General features: G+C 48.8%; 1 protein-coding gene across 4 annotated transcripts in view; it reads left to right on the top strand.

Annotated features, from left to right (window-relative positions):
- Positions 1 to 16,750, top strand: part of ken (zinc finger and BTB domain-containing ken and barbie protein) — a 46,831-nt gene that overhangs the window by 19,174 nt on the left and 10,907 nt on the right. For 3 of the 4 annotated variants that reach the window (XM_011147296.2, XM_011147297.2, XM_011147295.2), the window contains one exon: positions 3,705 to 3,832. The exons of the other annotated variant lie outside the window; for it this stretch is intronic. In XM_011147296.2, the coding sequence (XP_011145598.1) occupies positions 3,755 to 3,832 (78 nt within the window). In that variant the 5' untranslated portion in view covers positions 3,705 to 3,754. The remainder of the gene's footprint in view (positions 1 to 3,704; positions 3,833 to 16,750) is intronic. 4 annotated transcript variants of the gene reach the window in all.

Genomic DNA, 16,750 nt, shown 5'->3' with positions numbered 1-16,750 from the left:
ATCCATGGTCGACCTCCGTTGAGAGAAATACCGTTTCTTCCTTATTTCTTTAACCCTTTGAGGCACGTATCTTTCAAAAAATCCGAATCACACGAAAATTTATATACGGGGTTTCTGCGCTCGCTGATGACGAATCCGTTATCAGATTTTCGAAATTCAAGATGGCGGATCCAAGATGGCGGCCACAAATATGAAAAATCGCGATAATCTGAAATCCGCCATCTAGGAAAATGAATTTTAGAATGTGGACCTCAGATTCGTAATCAGCGACCTCAAAAACTGACCAGAGTACAATTTTAGCTAATTTGACAAAAATTCTATGATCCACCATCTTCAATCCGCCATCTTGGAAAATTAATTTTGGAATTTGGACCTCAGATTCGTAATCAGCGATCCGAAAAATCGCCAAATCTTGATTTTGAGCAAAAAATTCACTCATAGTTCGTGGAAAATGATTTTTTTCTGAAAAAATGTGTACTTCTCACACTTTGTTCATTCATAATAAATGAACAACTTATGCAAAACACTTTTCAACCTTTCACGTGTGTTCCCATATCATGTAAGAAGCTAAAAGACGCAAAAAACCCGACAAGAATCCCTCAAATGTGAAATATTTCAGGAAAATGTGAGGATAAATAGGTGGCAAGTATACTCAGCACTATGCCTCAAAGGGTTAATTATGAATAATTTGAAAACATTGAAATGTGAAAAGTTAGAAGATTGGAAAATTTGTCAATTTGGCGGACGCTTGCACTGTCCTTTTTGTGCGTGTCACAAGGGGCATTCTTCTCCACGGATAAATAAATAAATGATCGTCTGGGCGAAGCGCAGGCTCCGAGGGCGAGGCCGGCTTCTCGCGCACTTTAGATGAAGCGCTGATGAACTCGCGAACGTCGCTCGGTCTGAGACGTCGAAAAGCGACGGGTGAGAATAAATATTCGGTAATAAAGGGATGTAGACCGCACATCCTCTCGAAATTACGGCGCTGCGCGGTGCGCTCGCTTCACCGTACGTAACGTATGACGCAGTGGAGCGATGCGCCTATCGGGCGCAGAACTGTAATTTCGGAGTAACGACTCGCGCTCAAATGTTGCACGTCCCTATTGTGCCGCGCATGAAATATGCCGCGGTCGAGGGGTCGAGCCTCTCTCGTGCGACAGTGAAAGTGTTCTAATTTTGGACCGGGGAAAGACCACGTACCGCGGTACCACGCGGTGCTACTAATGCGCCGTGCGCTCGTTATCGACACTCACCTCGACGTTTATTGTTCCATCGCGCTTCGTTACGGCGCGGCGCGGCGCGGCAGCAACGCGCGTTAGTGCTCGCCGGCTAATAAAGAGACGCGTGAAACGAAAGCGTCGGCTTAAAATTCCAAACTTATTGAGCGAGATATCGCGGTACATTTCTCGCTTGCGTCGCGCTGTCGCGACTCGCGACGGAGACATTTGAACAAACGGAATAAAATCAGCATGTCAATGCTTCGCCACCGCGGCCGCGTCGTTCGTCCGCATGACTTTTCGTCTTTACATAATTTCGCCCCGGAGAGGGAGGGGCCACCTTTCCGCCCGATGATAATCGCCGCTCCGCTTGCGATCGGTACCTTAATTAGGCCGCTGCGCGACGACCCAGCCGCCGATCGCCGCAATTTGTGTACTAATACTCATTTACAACGATTTACATATATGTTAATGTCCGGTTTTCGTGAATGGAGGAGCCGCTCGAGCGAGCAGAACGCGCTCCGCGATGGGACTGGAATCGCTGCTTTCGCTCGGCAATTCCTCGCGAATTCCGCGCTCTGCATTTACTCTCTCCGCGCGCCGATCGAACGCGGACTCGGATTACGCGGACCTTAAGAACTGAATGGCTTCGCGCTGCAAACCCGTCGGCAAGCCGTCGCGGGAGAGATTTCGCGTATGTCCGCGCTTTGCGAGGCAGGTCCGCGGATTATGAAAGAAAAATGACTCGTTTGTCGGCGGTTGTTGTGTTTCCGCGATTTCCCGGCTCCGCTTCCCGCCGTGTTTTCACCGCCGGCACATCCGCGCGCGCGCGCGACCATTCGCGGAGGCGGACTTTCTTGCTTACGTGCCCGCTTACGTGCGGCTCGCCGCTCTCGTATACACCTAAACTGCCGGCGTAATTTCTCTCCGTCGCCATTGTTACTCTCAAACGATCTCGCAATCGCGCCGGGTCTCCCTCTTGCGACACGCTAATCATCCCCGGAGTCCGTAACGTCGCCGCGGCATGGGACGAGCGACCCGAATAGCGAATTTCATCCGGTCTTCGGCACGTTTCTTAAAATCCGAAAGAAGGAGCAGAGGATCGATCCTACGGTGGGCGGCTCTGGAAAAAAATCGCGCACGGCACGAGCGGAAGCGATGCGCCTCGACCGACAGGTGATCTCACGCAAGCTCGGAGGCAGGAATGCGGGAGAGAGAGAGCTGTTAATTAGGAGGATCCGAAACTTTTCCACTCGACGTAATCCGCGACTGAATTGAGAAAAATATAAGTCTCGACGCATAAACTTGCCCGTCGTTCTGGCAGATTCAGAGATTCTTTATTTCAAGGAATCGAACCGAACGGATAATAACAATTTCGGGCGAAACGTCGATCTCGTCTTGACTCTGAATGGCGCCTATTTATATTCTCGCGCAGTCGTAATTGCGTATAATGCAACAGAATATCATTATTGCATCAAAATACGCTCGTGTATTTTTACGCGCACTTTACATTTATAAATTCGCCGTGCTGTTTTGTATGCTCGATTAACGTCGCGCATTTCCGCGTATTGTCGGTGTCTCGTGCGAAAATACCGCCTGATAGTGCGAACGACCAAGCGCAAATACGCGTATTTGCTTTGATCGCCTGATTACAACCGTGCCGTGATAGAAAAAAAATTTTGCCGAGTTGCAATTTCGAACGTACGACGCCGCCGGCGCTCATCGCCGCGTTGAGAGAGATGCGTCTGTTCCGCTCGAAAGGCTCTGAAGTTCTCAGTCGGGAGGTGAAAAGGAAGATATCGCGAAGAGGAAAAGATCCCGACTGTCAGCGGGAAATCCGCTCGAGTCGCGCTCCGCGACGACGAACGACTTACGGGCTTGCGACTTTTTCGCAGGCGGAAAAGCTCGCGGTGTTTGCCGTCCGAAAGAGTCGCCGAACTTTGTCAACTTCAGGGCCGTCCTTGATCGCAGGCGGGAAGCTTCGCTCGACGTTGCTCGCCGAGGTCGCTGAAGTTCGCAACCGGCGCGGTGTTCCGCAAAGAGGACAAAGGGACACGCGAGCGCGCAGAAGCGCGTACTTTTCGGACACGGTGTATGCCCTCGTCGGTGCGCGCACGCGCGCGCGCTTCGCTCGCCCGCGTTCGTTTGCGCGCGAGCACGCGCGCGTGTTAGCAGCGGCAAGTCTCCACCCACAATGTGAGATCATTGCGATTACGTAAGTGTCCGGCCGGCGGTGTGGACGCGCATAAAAGTATCGTGTGGCATACCGCTCCAGTGGATGTTATGCGCCGTAGTTTCGCCGCCGCGGTGGCTAACTGCGCTGCAGCTGATTTTCGCGAGTAAGAAAGGGGGAGGCGATTTTTCGCGGCGGCGGGAAACCGCCGGTGGTATTCGCCGCCGCCGGATCTCCGCGCGGACGCCGCGGCTTCCGATAGGCAGCTGGACGCTTTTCGTGTTTCAAGTTTTTTTTTCTTTTTTTTTTTTTAGGAGCGTTACGCGAATCGTTGTTCCAACCCGGGGCGTACTTAGCGCTTGGAATGCAGCTCCGGGACGCAGGAGAATTCTTTCGCAGCAGCTTTTCGCATCAAGCGATGATACATGCTGATGTATCCTGGGTAATTTAATATTAATATAACTTGTAACTCTTGTCGGCTTAATATCCCGAGAATTACGCAAACGGCTTTAATCGTCCTGTTCTGGAACTGTAGATCCGTCTCGAAGGATAGTGCGGGGAAGCATTAAAATTCCAAGCGGGCAAATTTTGATAGACGCGACGTCGTTAATTTTAAAATCATCAAATTAACAAACAGTCAGGGCGCTATTGTAACAATATATTCTCAAGACCAAATAGAGTAAAAAAGTCTAGTACTATTTTCTCTTCCGACAAATACTTAGCGAGGTATCGTAAGTTAAATGTTGAGAAAGAAATTACCAAATTTTCCTTAAATATCTAAGAAACTATTGGGCAAATAAGAAAATGTTTCAGACGAAAGCTATTGAAACTAATTGGTGGAAAAAGATGACACGATAAAAAATTAGGCTTTCCATTTAAGAAAGGTAATGATCAGTGAATATCTTGAAAGTGGCGCCATCTGTAAACAAAATTATATAGTTGTTTTATGTCCTCCTCAAAGCCGCGCAACTTTTATCGAGAACATTTTCCTCCAAAATGCTTAGTTTTCGAGATATTTCGCCGTCCCGATACTTTTTATATACTCTCTGTACATATTATTTACACATGTCCGTCGCGGGAAGAATAAATAATTATAGCATATCGCGAGGCGTAACGCACTTGCAAATCCGCCGCCTATCGAGGATGAAATCCTTATCCGGGATTTCTTCGGCACGGCGTAGCGCAAATTGCAGCACGATAATATCTCGGCGAGAATCTCGCGATTGGCGCGCCGGCAATATTCCCAACGTTTAAGCATTAACTCGAATTAATTATGCGGCGCATGCGCGATCGTATAAATAAAGCTGCGCTGCAATTCGTACGCGCGATTTGAAAAATTACGACGAGCAGCGACGGGTGTGGTGTGATGCGCGTGTAACAGGATGCACTTTTCTCGCCTTCACTTACGCAACGTAACTCTATAACATCTCCGACAGGAATTACCTTCGCCGTGCGTCAACGCGACAATATCTCCTGCGCGCGCGCGCGCGGAAATATTTCTCGTCGACGGAATCGAGCTGCGATTTCGAGCCGGGGGACTCGGCTACCATCCCGCATCGGGAATTCTCTCTCTCTCTCTCTCTCTCTCTCTCTCTCTATCTCTCTCTCTCTCTATCTCTCTCTCTCCGAAGGACTCGCCGCGACGAATTTCGCCAGGTGAACGAAGGCGCGTCGCGCACGAAGGGGGATCGCCTACATGGGCTTGCGTAACAGCTGAAAAAAGTCGGCGTAACGCGTCGGAATCGCGTCGTCGAGCGCTACGACGACCGCATCGCGCGAGCGATCAAGCTCGCGGATAAACAGACGGACAATCGGAGGGCTTAGCTCACCGCCGATTCGCCCGAGGCGATTTGATCGGCATCGACCGGAGCAGATCCATCGATCGATTGATCGATCGATCGATCGACTCGCGGCGGCGGCGTCTTTTCTGCGAGCGCCGAGCGGACGGGTCTGATGCATGCGATGAGGAACAACAGCGTAACGCGATGAAAACAGAAATAATTATTCAAGGCTACCGCGCGCGCGACACGGCGGAATTGCCTGATTAGCTATGTAGATGAAAGTCACGTTACGATTAAAGCGCGACGCGGCTATCGCGATGAACGATCGCGCGGGCGCGCGCGGGCCTCCAACAAGTGTCCAACGCGGCGCGCTTCCGGCGCCGCGTTCGCCGTCGTCGCTGGCTGCGAAATCGCCGGAATGCCAGGAACAGAGACGATAACTGGCTCGGGGATAAAGTATTAGTCGGAGATTAATATTCTATATTTATAAGTGTAATGAACGCGACGGGGGCGCCTCGATCGCCGCGCAATCGGGGCGAGAGGACCTCCCGAGATGAGAGGCGAGAGGCTCGGTGAGAGGCTTTGTTTCTCGGAGCCTCTCGCGGCAATTTTCCCCGGAGTTACGACTTGAATCATACATTCGTGGAATGTGGCGCGAATTGAGTTAGTCAGCGGCGGAACAGCGTGCGTTTTCGAACGTGAGCATTCGGCGCGACGGCGGCTTTGAAAAGCGCTCTCCTCCTCACGTCTGCGCGTCTACGAGTCGGGCTGCTGCTGCTGAGTTTCGGCCGATGTCGATTTCGGATTCCCGCTGACACGCTGACTCGACGTCGCGCCTCGAGCCTCGAGTCCTCTTCGGGGAACGGCGCGGCGCGTTATTAGCATGAAGGCGAAATTGCAAAGAGAAGTTGCGAGAGTTAACTTACCGCGAAGTGATCTTCGCTCGACATTCCTTGTTTCCGCCTGACTCACTCGCACGCGCCGACAAGGCCACGCCGAAAGCGGCGATCTCGGCTATATTAAAATACATGCGCCAAGCGCGTTCCCGAGACGCGGAGAATGTAAATGCAGAGTGTGAGAAGTTGCTCGACTACAGCGCGACGAGAGCGCGGATGGGAGGGAGGGAGAGAGGGGAAAAAAGAATTCATCTGCATCTCCCGATTTCTCCACGGTAGCGCGCGCGCGCGCGCGCGGCTCTTTTGCAGTTCCTGTGCGGTTCGTGTGCGTGTGTGTGTTGGGTAAAAAAAAAAAGAAAAAAAAGGAGAAGAAGAAAAAATAAAAACCGCTCCCATGCTCACGATGATGTTCGCAGCCGGAGCGGTGGAAGTGACATTGGCGTCTCTTACGTAAATTATCTTCTGGTTTCTGGTCTCGCATAATGATATGCATCTGATATGCATGGAAAACAAATACCCGGGGAAAAATACGGTAACGATGACAGTTGTGCAGTTTTAACGCGCTGACGCTCCAGCGGCACGCCGTGCCGTCGCGCGCGGGAATAAGTCATCATCTCTCGAAGATTTTCCCTTCGACTCGCTCGTCTCTCTTTCTCTCTCCTTTCATTTTACGCCTCGCGGAAACAGCCTCGGAAGGAGCACCCAATGGAGCTCCCGGCGAATTAGACGAGAAACATTTAATGACGAGACGAATGAAAAGGACGAACAAGCGAAAACGCCCGTCCTCGACAAGAGAGTTCGCTCCGACAAAATGCGCGGCGGTGTTTTGCGTGCCCTTCGGATCCGGAACGGAGCGCGATGTTGCTGGTCTGTCGGACGGGAAACTGCACAGTGGAGAGTGATGAGATGGCGGAGGAGGAGGTGGAGGAGGAGGAGGAGGAGGAGGAGGAGGAAGATGAGCGCGCGAAGGGAGAGAGAACGATAGAGCGTGGCCGGGAGAGAGGAGGAGCGAAAGAGATGCGGGGAGAGACAACGAGTCATTCTTGCGTAACACGCATATACGCGCGCGCTCACGCAGGCACGCACGCGTGTACGCTCCGGTGACGTGGGTATATGTAGATCTTCTAGGTAACGAAAGGTCATCCGTTTAATAGTTGTCGATCGCGCATGCAGGCGCGATCGGATCCCCGCAGATGACTAATCCGCGACCATACGCGGAGGTGCCCCTCCGTCCGTCAGCCACGATGGTGCATCTCTCGCTCTGCGCGCTGCGCAGTAAAAGCTGCTGCAGTTGACGAGTCCGCTCTCGGTGACATTGAACGCATCTCCGAATCTCCGGCGATTCGAGCGACGTCGCTTTTATTTCCACTCCACGCCCGAGCCAGGTGACTGCGACTTTGCGCGTACTCTTTCTCGTGATCCTTGGGGGCGAGCGTGGAGGTGACTGCGAAGGGATGGTTTGCTGAAAATTCTCTGACATTGAAACGACACTACCAAATGCGGAGACGCTGAAAGTTCTTTGACGATGAGGTCATTTTCAAATCCTCTTTGAGGATGTTGAGAATTCTTTGACACGATAAAATCATTTCTTTTCTTTTTTAATCCGAACGGTCTAAAAATCCTTTGACATTAGAATAAAATATATTAATACATTAAAAGTCATTTTTAAACTTTGAGGCTGCTGAAAATTCTTTGACACGATAAAATCGTTTTTTTTTTCTTTTAATCTGAAGGGCCTAAACATCCCTTGACTAAAATAAAATGCATTAAAATATATCAAAACACAAAAAGTCATTTTCAAACTTTGAAGTTGCTAAAAATTTTTTGATAACGATAAAATTGTTTTTTTTTTAATCTGAAGGATCTAAAAATATCCCTTGACATTGAAATAAAATATATTAAAATACATTAATACACAAAAAGTCATTTTCATACTTTGAGGCTGCTGAAAATTCTTTGACATGATAAAATCGGTTTCTTTTAATCTGAAAGGCCTAAAAATCCCTTAACATTAAAATGATTCCACCGAATCTGAAAATGCCGCAAATTTGTTGGCAATGGAGTAATCATCCAATATCTGGACGATTCCAAGTAAATCGGGCTGTTTTCCGGTGGTTTTACGCCGGATATTAATTGTGATTGGTTAAACGCGCATATCTAGATATCACTCGTACAATATTAGAGAGCGAGATAAATCATTGAGACATCAAGAAGTGGAGCGGAGCAGGAGCAAAGCGGGAGGATCAGAGCTTGCCTCGGCTGCGCGAGAAGCGCAGATATCTTCCGGGAGTGACGTAAATTTATAGTAAGCGCGATACACGCAGACAGTTAGATTACAAACGGGAACACGTTCGCAGGATAGTAATTACAACTGGCAAGAACGCGGGCGTACGCTTATCCGATAATTTGCGCGGTTAATAGAAGCGGTTTACCTGCGTATCGTACTCTTTGCACGTAATCAAGTTACTCGTTTTACGGTGCGATTTATGCAACCCGAGCCGCGCGCACTTTTTCCCGGCGTGCAAGACTCGCGGATTCATCGCGACGAAAGCGCACTTTGTCGCTCCGATGTCTCGCCGAGGTAAATCCGAGGCGGACGCGGCATCTCGCGCGACGAGCAGCCGCTACAATTTCGCTGAGTTTGGATTTCGATGCGCTACGATTACGCGTGGGGAATAAGATCATTTTTGGACAACTTTAACGCGAGAAAGAAAGAGGAAGAGAGAGAGAGAGAGAGGACAACCAAACCCCGATTCGCCAGCAAGATTCTCGGAAGAGGTTCTCATTGGCTTAAAATTAATTTTCAGCGATCGAACACCTAAGAAACTCGACTTAAATACGAATTTTTTTCTCTCTTGCTCTATCTCACCGCGACGTATGTGTGACTTGAAGGTCTTATCGAAGAGTTTCAAGAGCTCATGTGTGTTTTCTTCCCTCCTATTCACCTTAACGAGAGGCCGTTTTTGTCTAGCGCGACGTTTGATGTTGAAAATATCGTCGACGGTGTGAAATGCGATTTAAGCAATTAAAGGCAAGGGAACGCCGGCGCGGCGCTTCTAATTACGCGGCACGCGAGAACTTCTATTAATAATAATCCGAAAGTAGCGCCCGAGCGTTCCGCAGGCTTTCTCGCGGCATTGTAAAAATCACCGAAATGTTATCGGCCGTTCGTGGTATTTAAATTACTTTCGAAAGACCGAGTGGATGGCCGTGGGTATCGTCGACGGCGATCTCGTCGCCATCGCGCGCAGGACAAGAGTGCCCTTTGGATTATATGGCGGAGGAGGCGACGTCGTCTGTTTGAGAGAAACGATCGTGCGTTACGTAAGAGAATACAGCGCGGAGATGTTCATGGCATAAAGCCATATATATTGCACACACACACACACACACACACACACACATACACGCACACAGCATCGCGCGTGCAGACGCGCAATCTCGCGCTCGTGCTACTCAGAATGAAGAACAAACGGGAGTAACGGCAGGATCGTACGAAGGAAAGCAAGCCAAATCGCGCAGGCCGCTGGCCTCTCTCAGCGACAGCCCGAGAAAAGATAAGCCCGAGATCGAAAACGCTTCACTTGCCGGTTCGCGGGCCACAAAATTGTGGCCGGGTCGGCTGAAATCCCGGAGAGGGAGCGTCCGCAACCCGAAATCCGGGATTTCAAACTCCGCCGGTCTCAGCTCGAGGACTCTCTCCTGCGAGAGACGTTACGCTCGTGCTCGTCGTTCGCCATGATTTGTGGTAGCACTTGTCTCGTTGGTACAATCGCATCTCGCAACTGCCCAAAGGATGCTTCCTCGCCGAAAAACATTCTTATTTCGCTCGAGGCGCTTCAGATGCCAGCCGACGACGGCGAAAGAAGAAGGAAGAGGAGAGATACGTATCTCGCGTGTACTCGACAAATTGGCCCAGTTTTAATTAGACCCTACGGATTAGGCAGGCCCTCTCATCACACACATACACACACACGAGCGCAGTGAACGTGCTGCTCGAATTTGCTTTCGAACGTTGCGACGATCGGCGGATGTGCGATACGAATTGCGTGCAACAGAGAGAGAGAGAGAGAGAGAGAGAGAGAGGGAGAGAGGGAGAGAGAGAGAGAGAGAGAGAGAGAGAGAGAGAGGGAAAGATAGAAGATCTCAGCGTCGGCGCGGCGACCTTGGCGATCTCTTCGAGTAACGGATAAAATTTCGCCGATTTTGGTAGCGCGACCGGCGCGCGCTCTCCAGAGCAGCCCAGTTTGGAACGCGCAGAAGAGCATGGCGCACGCGTACGTCGACGTGCCCTTCAGATCCACAATGATGGAGCGTGTCTATTAGAGGAGGCGATTGTTCTTATATAATGAATGGATCATGTAACTAGCCGCTTCGCGGACTCGCTCCGGCGACAGAGAGAGAGAGAGAGAGAGAGAGAGAGAGAGAGAGAGAGAGAGAGGGAGAGAGAGAGAGGGAGAGAGAGAGAGGGAGAGAGGGAGAGAGAGAGAGAGAGAGAGAGAGAGAGAGACGCCTTCGCGCTCTCGCGCACACCCACACAACAGCTCATACACACATACACACACACGGCGGAGCCACACGCACGCTCACACAAGGCCGCGCGACGTGTGTATCGCGTGCATCGCGTGTACCTGACGGACCGACAGTGTGCGCGTTCGCGCGCATGTACCAGTTAGAGCTACTCGGCTAGCTCGACGGTACGTAAGTGCAGCTGAAAAGGCTTTTTACTTTCTGGCCTTGAACGAAATGTATCCGGTGACTCGACGGCAGCGGCCGCGGCGGCGCGGCGGCGGCGGCGACGACAACGACGACGACGATGACGATCGCGTCGATCGCGAGCGGGAGGAACTTTTGTCGCTGCCCCGTATGAAAAACAAGTCCACCGCCGCCCTGACCGCGTTGCTATTTTTGGCACCCCGTTCGACGCAATTCGCGTCGGCCGATCGGTCGGCCCATTAGACGCGGACAAGTTCCGCGTCTAATTGCGAGAACACCAGCGTCGGAAGGGAGCTGACAATAACTGCGCGTCGTTGCGCTCCCAGCGGCGGAATAGCGCCGTTGTCAAGGGGATGCCAAAGTGGATGACGACTCCAAGAGCGTCGACAACGACGTGGTCGTCGAAACGTGACCGCTGACTGACTGGTCGCTCTATCCTTCCCGTGTTTGTCGTACAGGGTGTAACATCAACATACGGGTCAATATGACGGGTTGCTTGTCGTTATTCGAACGATAATGCAGAGGTTGTCGAAAAAGTCACTCGTTGATTTTCTCGATATTTGCAGCGCAACTGCAGTTATGACAAATGCAACCAACTTTACACCGTGATCGTTATGACAGTTCATCGATCGATTGTCGACAGGAGTCGAGCCCCATTGAATTAAAAAAAGTGAAACTGAGAAATAAATATTATACAGGGTGTACCATTTTAATGTCCCACCCCAAATAACTTTTTTATTTCTGATTGTAGAAAACAATGTTTCAGACAAAAGTTGTGTGGCTTTGAGGAGGGCATAAGATGATGCCATTAGTTTGACATTGAATACCTTCTTGAAGGTCATCTTCAATTTCTTAAATAGAACTACCTATTTTTCATTACATATTCTTCTAGTTTACATCGAGAGCTTTCCAAAACCCTATAATTAAGTATTTTTCTGTTAAGTACTTTTTAAGTTATAAGGCAAGATCGAAAGCACGATCCGGCCGGTCAAGACAAGATCGAAAGCACGGAATTGGCCAGTCAAGGCAAGATCGAAAGCACAATCCGGCCGGACAAGGCAAGATTGAAAGCACGATCCGGCCGGTCAAGGCAAGATCGAAAGCACGATCCGGCCGGTCAAGGCAAGATTGGGGCATGTACAATTATTGCAGGTGTTCCAAAAGACCGCCATTTACTTGGATACAAATGTCCAACCTACGGCGAAAATCATCCCACACTTTTTGAAGGACATCTGCGTTTATGTTCGTACATGTCTTTCGAATACGTTCCTTCATGTTTTCCGCTGTTGTAGGCTCTTCCGCATAAACTTTTTTTCTTTTACGTATCCCCAAAAGTAAAAATCGAGAGGGGTTAAGTCAGATAATCTTGGTAGCCATTCATGAGTCCGATTACCCATTCCAATCCATCTATTATTAAATCTATTATTTAAATAATTGGTAACATTTCGGGACCTGTGAACTGGTGCTCCATCCTGCTGAAACCACATTCGGTTGAGCAAGTCATTATCGACATGTCGGAAAAGGTTGGGCAGATCATTTTGAAAAATGCTAAATAGTATTGCGCGTTTAGATTCTGTTCAAAAAAATATGGGCCTATGATATAATTTCCAAGAATACCTGCCCAAACGTTCATAGATCATTGTCTTTGAATTTCTTGGCTCCTTTGTCAAAGAGGATTTTGATCAGAGTAATAATGATAATGTCTATTAACATTCCCTCTATTACCGGCTTCATCAGAAAAGAGCATCTCTGCGATAAAATGTGGTTCTTTCTTCGAATTTCATTTAAGGCCCAGTTACAAAATTGTAAGTGTCGCTCGAAATCCCTCTGTTCTAATTTCTGGGTTAGATGGATATGGTAGGGGTGGAATCTATTTATTTTAAGTATGAGTTAAGTACGATTTGCTGTCGATTTCGATATGTCGTGTTGTCTCTCGATTTGTCTGGTGGAAATTTGGGGATTCAATACAGCGGCACTCAAGACAACCAATGAATTTGCCTCACTTGACCCAGATTTTTGTCGTATCCTTTTTAAACTACCCTGCTGTGCCCTCTCTCAGTGAGCATTCTTATTGTCTTTTTACACGAATGACGTCTGTTAAGATACCTTTCAGCATACAGCCTTTCCGCTGCACTGTGATTATTTCCAGTTTCACCCAAAATACGAATCATGTCGACTATTTCGTTTGGCGGATAATCAGCCATAATAATCAGCCAAACAGGACTATTAAAAAATTTCATAACAATGCTCAAAATATTACATTCGCCAAGAAAATATCGATGCTCTTTAACGTGCATATGGGATATACTTGAGTAATGGGTATACTTGGGTAATGGAGTATATTTCGGGTCGAAACGTGGTTGTTATAGTCAAAATTGGGCCGAAAATCCAAGAAATTGATTTTTTTTAATTTTAGGCTGACAATGACACGTGCTTTCGATTTGCCTTGACCGGCCGGACTGTGCTTTCGATCTTGCCTTATAACTTAAAAAGTACTCAACGAAAAGATACTTAATTATGGGATTTTGGGAAGCTCTCGATGTAAGCTAGAAGAATATGTAATGAGAAGTAGGTAGTTCCATTTAAGAAATTGGAGATGACCTTCATGTGACGTTCAAGAAACTATTCGATGTCAAACTAATGGCATCATCTTATCTCCTCCTCAAAACCATACAACTTTTGTCTGAAATATTGTTTTCTACTAATCAAAAATAAAAAAGTTATTTGGGTTGGGACATTAAAATGGGGACACCCTGTATACTGTACTTCATCCATGTTTTTAGAAAAGATCGCTTTAGCAAAAGTATGAATCAACTAGAAACGCAGTATAAACTTATGCTTAAGGAGTAACATCTGAGTGAACGCCTGAAAACACAGAGTAAATTTGGGAATTTTTTGTAGTTAAGTAACAACATAGATGGAAAATTGGTTTGAAGGCCTCTAACGTGCATACCTTAAACTACACAAAACAATTTTTTGTTATTATTTTGCTTCAAATGGCGGCGCTGAAGCTCTCCAAGTAAAACCACGTTTTTCGAATTGGCTTGCAGCAGAACTTTAACAAATTTCATCCGATCCACTCGAAATTTTTACAGTAGCTGCTGAACTAAATTCTCTAGAGAAGTACACATGATTTTTACGATCGGTTTAAAACTTTTGTTATCATAAATATTTTTTCACTGAATTTCTTGGATAAAACTGAAACTTTTTTCCTAATATTCATCATTTCTATCAAAATCAATATTTTAACATATACGTGTGTACTTTTCTAGCAAATTTAATGTAGATTAACAAAATTTTGCCCTTTTTGTCCTTCTTGAAAGTGTACGACATTTCCGCTGCAAGCCGCGGGGACTCGTAAGAAAAATGCGGTTTTACTTGGACAGCTTCAGCGCCGCCATCTTAAGGCAAAATAATAACAAAAAATTGTTTTGTGTAGTTTAAGGTATGCACGTTAAAGGCCTTCAAATAAATTTTCCATCTATGTTGTTATTTAACTATAAAAAATTCCCAAACTTACTCTGTGTTTTCAGGCGTTCATTCAAATGTTACCCCTTAAGAGCATAGCAACCCATCATACTGACCTGTATATTGACGTCACACCCTGTACATGTGTGATTTTTCTAAAGATGCACACCGCTTTCTTTTATCATATTCAGCGAAGTTTAGCCGCAATGGTCTAATGCTCCTTGAATGTGTCCCGAACGGAGCAAGCACACATTCGATTTGCGCACCAAGCTTCATGAATGCAGTCCCATGGTTCCATGACCCTAGTGGACTCTTGAAATTTCCGACCAGTTATGATCGCTGATCAATAGATGATGAGACCTATCTTGTTCGACAGCCGACCCAAGCCGAGTTGTGAAGTCGGTGGTTACTCTGGGTTTCCCGACGACTCTCGTCGAATCGTCCTACCGAGCTGTTGGTGACGCTGACACTTATGTGTTAATATGACTCAAAGGGAAAATTGTACACAATAATGTCAGGTACATTATCACTCGGTCGATCAAGTTCGCCGGTTCCGCAGATTGAGCCGGTCACTGTGATGATAACCGCGGCCGCGTAGCTGCAGCCTCTGAGTCAGTCGGTCTGTTTGGACATTACACTGTCAATTGTCATCGCAGCGGCGAAGAAGGCGTGACGAAGTGCGAGCCGATGCGTGATGTACGATCGATGAATAGCCGCGCAATGTGCGGCGCGACGAAGCTCGACGAAGCTTCGTGTCTCCCCGGGAACATGTTGTTTCCTTCGGAACTGGAGGATCGCGGGATAGAAATTCACGGTGAAATACGTAGGAAACCGCACGAGCACGCACGAACTTCCGGCCGAGGGAAAGGCGCGCGCTGGTCGATTCTTCTTCTTCTTCTTCTTCTTCTTCTTCTTCTTCTTCTTTCCGGGCGGTGGAACCTCGACGTTCGTCCGGTGCGCGAAAGGCAAGGTTGCGAAAGGGCGAAACGGACAAAGTACCTTTTAGAAACGAGGAAGAGAGAAGCGGCGCAGAGGAGAAGGAGGAGGAGGAGGAGGAGGAGGAGGAGAGGATGTCGGAGAGAGCAGGTCACAGTCGACGGAGCGATGCGCAAGAGGGAGAGCGTGAGAGACCAGGTGGAAAATGGCGATTCGAAATCGAGGAAAGGTGTGAGTCACCGGTTTCACGGGGTGTCATAACCCCAGCACCTAAGCCGGCCGTTTTCCTAGCCGAGGCGCGTAATACAATGTGGCGCGGCTCGGCGCGCGGCAAGCGCACGGGAAGTCAGCGAACCACGAAGCTATTCTTGGACGACGGAAACGTAGGAAGCGGTCTCGAATCGGCCGTCCGCGAATCGAATAAAAACTGGTCCACGTCGAAAATAGAGACGGTGCTCTCCCGTCGTAGTTTCTCGCCGAGCGCTCGCTTTCGAATCGCACGTACGACGGACCCCCCAGCGACGTGTCGTTCCCGAAGAGAGCTTCTTAGAGCGGAACAAGCACGTGTCGAGCTGGTGAGCCTGCCAGCAAAATCTTCGGCTGATTCCGACTCGCGTTGTCTCATTTCAAGCCATATCGCGCGCGCGCGCGCGTACGCGAGCCCCACTCGTGAGAAGAAAAAGACACGCAACTTCACTCTCCGAAGCATCAGGCTTTTTTGGCCAGACTCCATTGCACGTCTGGAGGGAGCGCCTTATTGGCCCGACGAGCGCCGCGCCGTTACTTTGAGAATCTTCTCGTGTCTTCGTGTCACGGCTGTTTGCGAAGTATACCTACCTTGGTACCGCGAGCTCAGGCAACTCCACGCCGCCATCTCTCTCGACGGGGCTCTTGTCTTCGCTCAATGTATCGTGGAAGATCGATGTCGCCGATGATCGGCGACCTTTCCAAAAAAAAACTTTGTAACCGGCTCAACTACACCGGCTCTGCGGTGCGGAGTCGATTCTCTGCGGGTTATTGCTTACAATGGTGTTCCAAACGAGTGGATACTGATGGCCCGACGCTCGTACGCAAGTACATACGAGACAGAGAGAGAGAGAGAGAGAGACAGAGCGAGGGGTACACAATGAGACCGCGAAACATAGCCTATCCAGACTGGTGAAACGTAATTGGGCCCACAAAAAATGGAACGGAAACGCCTGGGCCCTATTACAGGTCCCGTAACGAGTTCTCTCTTTCTCTCTCCCTCTCTCTCTCTCTCTCTCTCTCTCTCTCTCTCTCTCTCCGCGTTGCTCAATCGTGCTGGTCCGCTTGCGCGTGGTTTGAGTCGCCTCACCTTAATCAGCGCTGTCACGATCTCTGTATTTCTTCTTTTTTCACGACAAACAGCCGTACACAAACCGGCAGCCATCCGTGAAAATCATGGATGAGAAACGAGAAAGAGGAGAAAAGACGAAAGAAACGTTGAACATCGGAACGATATCGAGCCATGCGCGACAAAACGACGTGCTCGTCCGCAAAGTGGATCCGAGGGCGCGCGGCACCGTTAAAGGCTGATTCTCA

Source organism: Harpegnathos saltator, unplaced genomic scaffold, assembly GCF_003227715.2.
Source record: "Harpegnathos saltator strain DR-91 unplaced genomic scaffold, Hsal_v8.6 scaffold277, whole genome shotgun sequence".
Lineage (NCBI taxonomy): Eukaryota > Metazoa > Arthropoda > Insecta > Hymenoptera > Formicidae > Harpegnathos > Harpegnathos saltator.
The sequence above is the reverse complement of the archived record's forward strand: the minus strand, read 5'-3'. Positions and strand labels throughout refer to the sequence as shown.